Source organism: Ipomoea nil, unplaced genomic scaffold, assembly GCF_001879475.1.
Source record: "Ipomoea nil cultivar Tokyo-kokei standard unplaced genomic scaffold, Asagao_1.1 scaffold2845, whole genome shotgun sequence".
NCBI lineage: Eukaryota > Viridiplantae > Streptophyta > Magnoliopsida > Solanales > Convolvulaceae > Ipomoea > Ipomoea nil.
The window spans coordinates 3,292,117-3,303,538 of record NW_017619273.1 but is presented as its reverse complement, the minus strand read 5'-3'; the positions used below and the strand labels follow the sequence as shown (position 1 = coordinate 3,303,538).

The 11,422-nt window shown below is 39.4% G+C and overlaps 1 protein-coding gene and 1 pseudogene across 1 annotated transcript; one reads left to right on the top strand and one right to left on the bottom strand.

The window, feature by feature from the left end:
* Positions 1-2,706: 2,706 nt before the first annotated feature.
* LOC109160366 lies at positions 2,707-6,985 on the top strand (annotated as a pseudogene).
* Positions 6,986-7,478: 493 nt separating this feature from the next.
* On the bottom strand, positions 7,479-9,869 carry LOC109159841 (G-type lectin S-receptor-like serine/threonine-protein kinase LECRK3). The gene has a single exon (XM_019307953.1). The coding sequence runs from the start codon at positions 9,867-9,869 to the stop codon at positions 7,479-7,481; it is 2,391 nt and encodes a 796-aa protein (XP_019163498.1).
* Positions 9,870-11,422: the final 1,553 nt, after the last annotated feature.

Below are 11,422 nucleotides of genomic sequence, written 5' to 3'. Positions count from 1 at the left end.
GTAGGGCCTCATTTATCTACAAGAATTGAGCCACAAAAATCTAAAAACCGGCTCTGGGGGAAGGGAAATATTGTCAATTTATATCGTGCACCAGGGCGCGCATTGCATTGTGCGCCCTGATGCAAAACGACGTCGTTACACATAACTATTTAAAAAAAATACACATAGTTGTATAAATAAATACACATAATTGTATAAACAAACACACATAACTGTATAAAAAAATACACATAATTGTATAAACAAATACACATAATCACATCAACTTCCTACCGCGCCTCCCAAAACGACGTCGTTTTGGGAGGCGCAGGGCGCACAGTGCAATGTGCGTCGAGGTGCAGGGTATATGGATTGAGAAATATTTGTGATATTGTACTATGCTTACCAATCTAATAGTTAAATGAAAAATAATTAAAAGGGAAAAGGGCCAAATAGACCATCGAACTTTAACTGAAAATTCAATTAGCCCCTCAACTTTTTAAAGGTGCAATTACATCCATCAACAATTCATTTTGATGCAATGAAGCCCAAAAATCAGTAAATGACCTGCTATCACAAGTTATTAGGGATTCGGCCACCCTCCGACGAATTTTCAGACAAAAAAAGTGACTGGCGACATTTACCGATCTGGGTTCAGGGGCGAGATTCTCCGGCTGAGGGGAATAGGTGCAACTGTAGGGGCTGAGCCACTTAGCTTTCATGTACTCGGCTTTGCGCCAAGGAGGGATGTGCATACCTTTCTTCTTCAAGCTCTGCCTCGCCGCCTCCGGCATGATCGATACGATTTGCAGAAGCCAATTGCCGTTTTCGACGAAAATCAACGGCAACAACTGTAGAACGGCGTTGTAACTTCTTGTTGACCTCGCAATCTCGAATTTCGATCAAAAATCTACATCGATCAACACTCTTTCTCCTTCCACAATCACATCAATGTATTCGTATTCTCTTACATAAAGCACAGACATTTTTCAATATTTAAAACCTAACAATCAAAAGGAATTGGAACAGTCGCTTAGCTATATGCAAGTAGTTATAGGTAGTTAGGTACCAGCAGGCATGGATGAAGTTTTCTCCCATTTGGATTGCAGATGGACGCGTTGTAGCCTAGAGTCAAGAGGCCGTCGGCGACGATTTTTCGAAGATCGTCTTTACGTTTGCAGATTTTGTTCTTCTCGATAATTTCCAAGGTGTCGGCTAAGAGATTTCTGTCCGCAACACTCTCACATTGAAGACATTCCCTAGCGAATCATTTACCGGAGAAGACCAGTGGTCGCCTTCTCCTTCTCTCACTTTTTTGTCTGAAAATTCGCAGGAGGGTGGCCGGATCCCGAATGACCTGTGATAGCAGGTCATTTACCAATTTTTGAGTTTCATTGCATCAAAATTAATTGTTAATGGGTGTAATTGCACCTTTAAAAAGTTGAAGGAGTTAATTGACTTTTCAGCTAAAGTTTAAGGGCATATTTAACCATTTTCCCCAAGTAAAATGTTTAGTTTACTCGCAACATTGTTCCATTTATTCTTTAAAAATCAATATACATGGTTGTTTAACAATTCTAATGTTATGTCATAATTATTAGGACTCTGTATTCTAGATACATTAGAATTCATTTTCTCTCTCCCTATATTATTTGGTGATAGGAAATATCCCCTTGTATATACAATTGTATATCTGCTCGGTATGTACTGTGTGTTCTTCGAGGAGCATTTCTCGACTGGAACCGACCCTGTATGGGTCGAACCCATCCCAAGTTTAGGACGGGTATCCTTTCGATCAGGGTCGTTTATCATTTATAGCGTGACCTAAGCTCGACCCTGGCCTCAGCGCTCGGACTGGATCTCCTAAACCGAACACCATTACGCTAGAGGACAAATTCCCTTTGCCTATCACCTTGCCCGATCCCACCGTAAATGGGCTTGTCAGGAGTCGACACCCACATGTACCTATTGGAAGAGCTACCGATCGCACCGGTGCATGTGGGGCACGTGACGGGCATGTCTAACGCTTGACATGTGCTCCCTCTTAATACCTATAAATATTTTTATAAACTTTTAAAGATTTTTAATAACTTTAAAAGTTTGGTGGTATTTGATCTAAACTTTTAAACACTCTTTAATAATTTACATGTATTCGATTCATATTTTTTAAAATTAAAAAGTTTTTTAAAAATTTATAAAAGTATGTCTTACAAACTTGTATAGACTCATACAAAATTAATAAAAATCTAAGGAAGTATATAAAGATTATAGGGAAAATTGTAAAAAATGTCCCTCTATAATATGTCAATTACCAATGTCACCCCTGAATTATGAGTGGTGTAAATGTTGCCCCTCAATTATCAAAACGGTGCACATATAGCCCCTCCCGTAACAGACATGTGGTTCCCCGTTAGTGTACGGCACCGTTAAGTCGGAGTAAATATGTAATTTAATTGTTTTTTCCCTCCCTCGATTCGAAGTACCAGCGATGGACAGCGGTGGGGAACCACAGGTCCGTTGTGGGAAGGGCTATATGTGCACTATTTTGATAATTGAGGGGCAACATTTACACCACTCATAATTCAGGGGTGACATTGATAATTGGCATATTATAGATGGACATTTTTTACAATTTTTCAAAGATTATATGAAAATGATAATCATTTAAAATTCATAAGTTTAAAACTCTTTGAAAATTTATACAAGTCTGGATTGAATACCCGATGCACCCCTTAGTCAAGGCGGCGATTGCGGGTTTAACAAATTAATTCAGAGGTGATATATATACTATAACATACACACAAGTGCAGCAGGTCTCATTGTGGAACTTGAATTGATCAGGGATTCAGGGGTAAGAAAGTTATTCTGTAATTTGCATGACATTTAGATGGATATTTTCACTGAAACTTGAGGTTTCCCAAGATGATCTCTATCTGAAAGGATTGATCGAATTACCTTTTTTGCAGGCAACTTCCAGTGATTTTAATTGGGAAATATTACTAGCAGTGTGTAGTTATCATCATCTCATCCCGTTAATTCCGAATGCCGTCAAGGTGTTTGATGTACCGCCTCAGAGACCTGGAAATCAGGCATTATTCAACACTGTGCTGGAGTTCATGTTCAATGAGTTTTTCAGTTTATCTGCTTGCTTCTTTCATTACTTTTATTTTATACTTTTTGGCAGCTAACTAAAATTGATTGAAGAAGTGATCATGATTCATGAGCAGTTTGATTGAAATGTAGGCTTTGCATACAAGTGACCTGTCATGATTGCGTTTACCATGTTGGAAACCACAATCTTACCCAAAGAGCATTAGAAGCTGGCCTCTACCTGTTTGGATTAATTTTTACTTAGATGTGTCAATATCTTTGATAAGGGCATAATTGTCAAATTAAACTGTGGAAATATAAAGAGAACAAATGGATGGTCTAAAATCTAAGTTGTCTTTGGTACTCTAGAATTGCACCTTCCTGCATTTCCTGCTGTCTATTATCCTGGACCGCAAGACTTATTTGCTTTCGTGTTGTCTTTTCTGCTCATTTTCCCATCTAATACTTCTACTAAACAATTAAACATGAACTTTTCTTTCTATTAGTCTTTATTCAATGTTCATTTTACAGTGTATTGTCATACATCACAATGGAAACTGTTACTAATGTTTAAAAGAAGAAAAGAAGAAGGGACACGTGCATTTACATAACTGGAGAAGGTTGATTTCTGAAATTTTCTCAATGGACTTGAAACAGGAAGTCAGGAAAAGTATTACAGTATATGCTCCATATAAATGAATCTTATCTAGCAACTTTCCTTCTCTATCTCAAGTTTTATTGTGTGCAGTGAACCTTACTTTCTATTGCAATGGTGTACACTCCGTTTTACTTTCTTCTCTTTGTGCTTCTCTTTCCATTTCAAAGTTTTGCTCAAAACAATAGTCCTATAACTGTTGGCAGCACTCTTACTGCCACAGATAGCACAAAACCATGGCTCTCACCCTCTGGTGATTTCGCATTTGGATTCTCACAAATTCAAGGCAAAAACCAGTTCTTGCTTTGCATATGGTACGCCAACATAAATGAGCGTACCATAGTTTGGCATGCAAATACAGCTTCTCCGGTGCGACAAGGATCAACTCTGCGGCTGGATGTTGATTCTGGGCTAATTCTCAGTGATCCTCAGGGCAACAAATTGTGGACACCTGATGTCTTAAGTGAAGTAGTTGATCATGGTTTTCTGAATGATACAGGAAACTTTGTCCTTGTGGGAAGTGATTCTACAGTGCTGTGGGATACATTTGCACATCCCACTGATACTTTGTTGCCAACCCAGGAGATGGAGATTGGCACCATGCTCATCTCTCGACGCTCTGAAGCCAACTTTTCACTTGGTAGGTTCTATCTTCGGATGCCTGATGATGGGAATTTGGTGCTGTCATCAAAAATGGTTCCAACCAATTCAGACTATGATGCTGATTACTACAATAGTCAGACTTCTGATCCTTCAAATCCGACAAATTCTGGCTATAAAGTGATATTTAGTGAGAAGGGTTCAGTTTCTATACTAAGAGGGAACAACGCAACACAAGAGCTTACTCCAAAGTCTGTCTCATCAGTTACGGAAAATTATCTGAGACTGACTCTAAACTTTGATGGAGTGCTCACTCTGTATCGGTATCCCAAGGGTTCTGCTGGTAACCAATCTTGGATTCCTCTATGGTCTCAGCCGGATAATATTTGTACCAGCATTACTGGCGATATAGGCAGTGGAGCTTGTGGGTACAACAGTGTGTGCTCAATTGATGAGAACCAGAGACCCTCTTGTAAATGCCCTCGGGGTTATTCACTGCTTGATTCAAGTGACCAATATGGAAGCTGCCAACCAAATTATGTTCAGACTTGTGGGAAACCTGCGAATGGTTCATCTGAAGAGCTGTTTAGTTTAATTGAGATAATAGACACATATTGGCCGCTGTCGGACTTTGAGCAGATCAATCCTTCCAACAAAGATGACTGCAGAACAGCTTGTTTGAATGATTGTTTGTGTGCTGTTGCAATTTTCAGAAGCAATAGCTGTTGGAAGAAGAAGTTGCCACTGTGAAATGGGCACATTGACAATAGTCTAGATGCAACGGCTTTCCTAAAAGTTGGGAAAGGTGATGCTCCTCCTTTGAGTCCTGATCCGTGGAGAGAATTTCCAGAGAGGAAGAAAGATCAAGGAAATTTGATCCTTGCGGGTTCAGTGCTCTTGGGAAGCTCTGTATTTGTAAATGTTCTACTCCTTACTGCACTTCTTTTTGGATTCTTCTTCATTTACAAGAAGAAAATCAAGGCATTTGCCCCTACTAATCTTTCTGTGCCATCAAATCTGCAATACTTTTCATATCAATGTCTTGCAGAAGCTACAAACCAGTTTAAGGAAGAAATAGGCAGAGGTGGTTTTGGAATTGTGTATAAAGGGGAAATGCCAGTGGGTTCCGGAAACATTGTTGCTGTGAAGAAGTTAGATCGGGTAGCTCATGATACAGACAAGGAGTTCAAGACGGAAGTAAATGTGATTGGCCAAACACATCACAAAAATTTGGTCAGGCTGCTCGGGTACTGTGATGAGGGGCAACATCGGATGCTGGTTTATGAGTACATGCCAAATGGCACTCTAGCGACTTTCCTTTTCAATGACCTGAAGCCCAGTTGGAGCCAGAGGACCAAAATTGCCTTGGGGATTGCTCATGGCCTCACCTACTTACATGAAGAATGCAGCACTCAGATCATTCACTGTGATATAAAGCCTCAGAATATACTTCTTGATGATTACTATGCTGCTCGGATCTCAGATTTTGGATTGGCAAAACTTTTAATGATGAACCAGAGCCGGACATATACTAATATTAGGGGAACAAAAGGCTATGTTGCTCCCGAGTGGTTCAGAAACCACCAAGTCACGGTGAAGGTTGATGTTTACAGCTTTGGAGTGTTGCTGATGGAAATCATAGCATGCCGGAGAAGCCTGGAGGACGAAGAAATATGTGGAGCAGATAAAGCTGTTCTTGCTGATTGGTTCACGGACTGTTTTCATGAGAATAGATTGGAGTTATTAGTTGAAGATGACGCAGAGGCCTTGTGTGATATGGAGACGCTGAAACGATTTGTAATGACTACGATCTGGTGCATTCAAGAAGATGCTTCTCTGAGGCCAACAATGAAGAGGGTCAGCCAAATGCTTGAAGGTGCAGTTGAAGTTCTTGTGCCTCCAGTTCCTTATCAAACCAGTATCACTACCTAGAGTCTTTTATTGCCTTCCTATATTCATAAATGAGTTAATACTCAATATAGTCCTCGACTATAGTGTTTTTACTCAGTTTAGTCATAAATAACTTTTGTGCTCAATTTAGTCATCGACTTTGATGATTTTACACAATTTAGTCTTTTGTTAAAACTTCTGTTAGTTGACCCTAGAAATAGGGTCCTAATAGTAATTTCTCATGTTTCATCTCATTTGGGATGATTCCTTCTTCGTGCCCTTATTAAGATCCACACAGAAATGCAAATCTTCGTACCCAAATCAATTTCAACCCACGCAAAAATAAATATTTGCCTAACCTTCCTTCCTTTAAGGGGTTGAAGTTGATTTGGATACGAAGATTTGCATTTCTGCGTCGATCTTAATAATGAGAAGAAGAATGAATTATCCCAAATGGGATGAAGGATGAGAAATTACTATTAGAACTTCATTTCTAACCGTCAACTAACAGAATTTTTAACAAAGGACTAAATTGTGTAAAATCATCAAAGTTGAAGACAAACACAAAAAGCCATTTAGAACTAAATTAAGTTAAAGCCACTAGAATCAAGAACTATTATGGGTATTAACTCTTCATAAACCAATGCCACTCTGATTGTCTATTCTCTTCTTTAGGCATTTCACTTGCTGCTAAATTGTAGTAATTTCCCATAGATTGCATAAAAATGTATTCATAGAATATAATTTCATAAAATCATTGTCAAATCCAAATGCTCAAACAATACTACTTTTTTTTTTTTTTAAATAATTTTCTACATGCTTTTTTGGTACCTGCATTCCGCAAATAAGATTAACAAAGATGACCCAGAAATAGAAGAGTTGCGGAAATGGAATAATTGTCGTATTGGAGAAGTATTTGTGATATTGTATTGCCAAAGACTTTGTGATTGAGCAGAATAACTGTGACTTTCTCCAATACGAGGTTACAGGTTTGAACCCGATGAGGGTACCAAAAAATAATACTCAAATTTGAAAAATTAGCATTTGTGATTCTTTTAAAATAGTACTCAAATTTGAAAAATTAGCATATGTGATTCTTTTAATACGTGATTTTAAATCAAACATTTTTCAATCTGCATATCTATTCTTATGGAGTCTATCCTATTACATAAACCACCATAGTACACATCCAAACCTCCATCTTTTGTCTCAACTATTGCCCTGATAGAGACGCAATAAATACGCTGACTACATAAAGATCGATTCATTTGTATGGGTATGGGGGTTTATGAACTTGAGCAACTCCTTCAAGCATTTGTGTGACACTCCTCATTGTTGGCCTCAAGCCTGTCTCTTCTTGAATGCACCAAATTGCTACCATTACAAACCTTTCCACCACCTTCATATCATTCAAGGCCTCTGCATCATTCCCCACTAATAAATCCAATCTTCTATCTTCAAAGCAATCTGTAACCCACTCAGTAAGAACAGCTTTTTCTGCTCCACATTTTTCAGGTTCCTCCAGGCTCCTCCGGCACGATACAAGTTCCATTAACAACACCCCGAAGCTGTAAACATCTACTTTCACCGTGACTTGACTGTTCCTGAACCATTCGGGAGCAACGTAGCCTTTCGTCCCCCTAATGTTGGTGTTCGTTCGGCTCTGGTTCATCTTCAGAAGTTTTGCCAACCCGAAATCTGAAATCCGGGCACTGTAGCAATCGTCAAGAAGTATGTTCTGAGGCTTTATATCGCAATGAATGATCTGAGTGGGACATTCTTCGTGCAGGTAAGCGAGGCCCCTAGCGACCCCTAGGGCGATTTTGATCCTCTGGCTCCAACTAGGCTTTAGATCATTGAAAAGGAATTCTGCAAGATTGCCATTGCACATGAACTCATAAACTAAGAGCCTATGTTTCCCCTCGTTACAAAACCCGAGAAGACGGACTAAATTTTTGTGATGCGTTAGGCCAATCGCAGCTACCTCAGTCTGGAACTCTTTATCTGCATCATGAACTACACTATCCAATTTCTTCACAGCAACAATAATGGCCTTAGAATCCATTTGAACTGACCCTTTGTACACAATGCCAAAAGAACCCCTACCAAGTTCTTGATTGAACCCTTCTGTGGCTTCTTCCAGCTCTTTGTATGAGAAACTAAGCAAATTTGATTCTCCGGAATGATTATTCGAGAGAAACGTCTTCATTTTCTTCCTGTAAACAAAGAAGAATCCCAAGAAGCCTACAATAATGAATAGAAAATTGGCAGACAAGGAACTAGCCAAGAGGGCAATCAAAGATATCTGATGTTTTTGCCTTTCTGGGATTTCATTGTTTGAGGCATTTGGATTAGGAGGAGGAATATTATTATCACCCTTGCTTACTTTGAGGTAAACTGTTGTACCCAGACTGGTGTCCACTCGCCCATTCGAGAGCGGTAGCTTCTTTTTCCAGCAAGTAATGTTTCTGTAAATAGCACAACCACAGAAACAATCATTCAAACAAGCCTTTTGACAGTCTTCTTTAGTGGAAGGACTAATCGCTTCGAAATCAGATTTTGGCCAATCCACATCAGGTAGCTCAACAAAGCTATAGAGATTTTCGGGTGAACCCTCACAAGTCTGGACAAAATTTGGCTTGCAGCTACCATACTTATCACTTGGATCGAGCAGCGAATATCCTTGTGGGCATTGACAAGATGGTCTCTTGTAAGCATCAAGTGAGCAGACACTGTTCAGCCCACAAGCTCCAGTGCCTAAAAACCCATCAATTTCGATACAAATATTATCCGGCACAGACCAAAGAGATGTCCAGGTTTGGCTCCCAGAAGAATTCCTGGGATACCTATAAAGAGTGAGCACTCCATCAAAGTCAAGAGTCACTCTAAGATAATTCTCTGAAGCCGAGGGGATCGAGGGTGGCGAAAGCTGTGCTGTTTCGTTGTTTCTCTTCAGAACATACAGTGACCCCTTATCATCAAATATCACTCGAAACCCGGAATTTGATTCATTTGCAGGATCAGAGGTGAGACTGGTAAAGTAGTCATCATCATAGTCTGTATTTGCAGGAACACTTTTGGTTGAAAGTACCAAATTCCCATCGTCAAGCATCCGAAGATAGAACCTCCCTTGAGAGAAATTCCCACCAGAGGCTCTAGAGATAAGCATGCTACCAATCTCCAAGATCTGGGTAGGCAATAAAGTGTCTGTTGGATCCCCAAAGCTATCCCACAACATGGTTGAATTGCTGCTGGCAAGGACAAAGTTTCCTTCATCGCTCAGGTAAGCATAGAGAACTTTATCCACAATGCCATTAGTGATCCATAGCCTTTCGCCTTGAGGGCTGCGGAGATCCAGCCCGAGTTGAGCGCTTAGCTGCAATGTTGATCCGGGTGGCACCGGAGAAGTGGTGTTTGCATGCCAAACAATGGTGGGCTCAATGATCTTGGCGTACCAAATGCAAAGCAAGAAATGATTTGTGGGTTGAAGTTGTTGGAATCCAAATGCAAAATCGCCAGAAAGTGAGTGCCATGGGTAGGTACCATTAGTTGCAGTAAGAGTGCTGCCAAGAGGAATAGTCCCTCTGCCTTGAGCGTAACTGTGGAATGGAAGGTGAAGTGCAAAGAGCAGAAGACAAAATGCATACAATGCCATTCTTAGAGCAAGTACTATGGAGGGGAATGAAATTAGCCTCATTTATAAAGCCATCTCTATTCTATGCCATGTAATAATACCCTCTATTTCTAAGAAAACGCCAACATCCTCTCCATACTCGCACGGGCTTAACTCAATGGTTTAGTGGGCAATATTTACGGTAAGAGACCAAGGTTCGAACCACCGACAGATTCCTTGTGCGCACCGGCATTTGGCCCTGCTACTAACCCATTGAGTCACCGTGATTACATGCCTGCACTAGCAGCTCAGGTTTTTTTTTTTTTTTTTTTTTTTTTTTTTTGAAAGGGACTAGCAACTCAGTTGATTCTTGAGTAGTAAATTATGGGCAAGAATACATGAATGAGTCATGATAATCGTAGTGTAAAAGTTACATATAATGTGTTGGACTCTTTGTGAACACTAGACCAATCGTTATACCCTACACCACAACGCACATAGCATTGTGCGTCGCGCGCCTCCCAAAACGACGTCGTTTTGGGAGGCGCGGTAGAAAGTTGCTGGGATTATGTGTATTTGTTCACAAAGTTATGTGTATTGGTTCATACAGTTATGTGTATTGATTCATACAGTTATGTACATTTTTTATACAATTATATACATTCTTTTTATACAATTATGTACATCCGAATCAGAAAATTTGTGTGTATTATGTTAATAGTTGATGTGTATTATGTTAAAAGTTTATGTTTATTATGTATTATGTTAGATTATGTGTATTATTTTTTAAAAAGAGTATGTATATTTTGTTATATAATTATGTACATTCATCTATACAATTATGTGTATTCTAGTATAACATTATGTACATTCTTGAACAGCGGGTTTTTTTTATAGAAAAAACTACTGCCATTCATTGGGGCGGGAAATTTAAAAAAAAAAAAAAAATTAAAACAACGTCGTTTTGCATCTGGGCGCATAGTGCAACGCGCACCGTGGTGTAGGATATAAATTGCGAACACTAGACACTGGTCTTCCCATCTAATGGCTGTTGGTTTATCCTGACTTGTCCATTTACTATCTTGTGAGGTCCTGGAGCAAGAGAATTTTGCCAATCATTGGCCCGCACAGGCTTAGAGACCATTGTTTGGAACTCGGCAGCAGGAGTGTGGGATTATTATGCCTAAAGAGACCAATGTTTGGAACTCGACAGTCGGAGTGTGGGATTATGCTCAAATTAAAGTAGGCAGATCCCTTTGTGCACACTAATATTTAGCTGTCTGCTAGCCACAGAATTAATTACTATGATTTATATTATCCCAAATGTTTTGTTGTGGGTATGGGGACTCTTACAGGGCGTTAGCGCAATTCCATGGGAGATAAATTACTGGAAATAAAGCGCAATTCCATGGGAGATGAATTACTGAAAATAAAGTGGAAATTTAAATTCTAGTGTTTGGTTAACAGGAATATAATTACTGGGAATTTCAATTACAATGTTTTGTATATATGGGAATTGAAAGGGAATAAGTAATATAAAGTCCAAAATATCTATTGTTGTTGTCAGGTATTAAATTTTAGGTTAAAAAGGGAGG

Excerpts from the sequence above, each read along its gene's own strand:
- LOC109159841 (XM_019307953.1), bottom strand. The coding sequence starts at position 9,869 with ATGGCATTGTATGCATTTTGTCTTCTGCTCTTTGCACTTCACCTTCCA.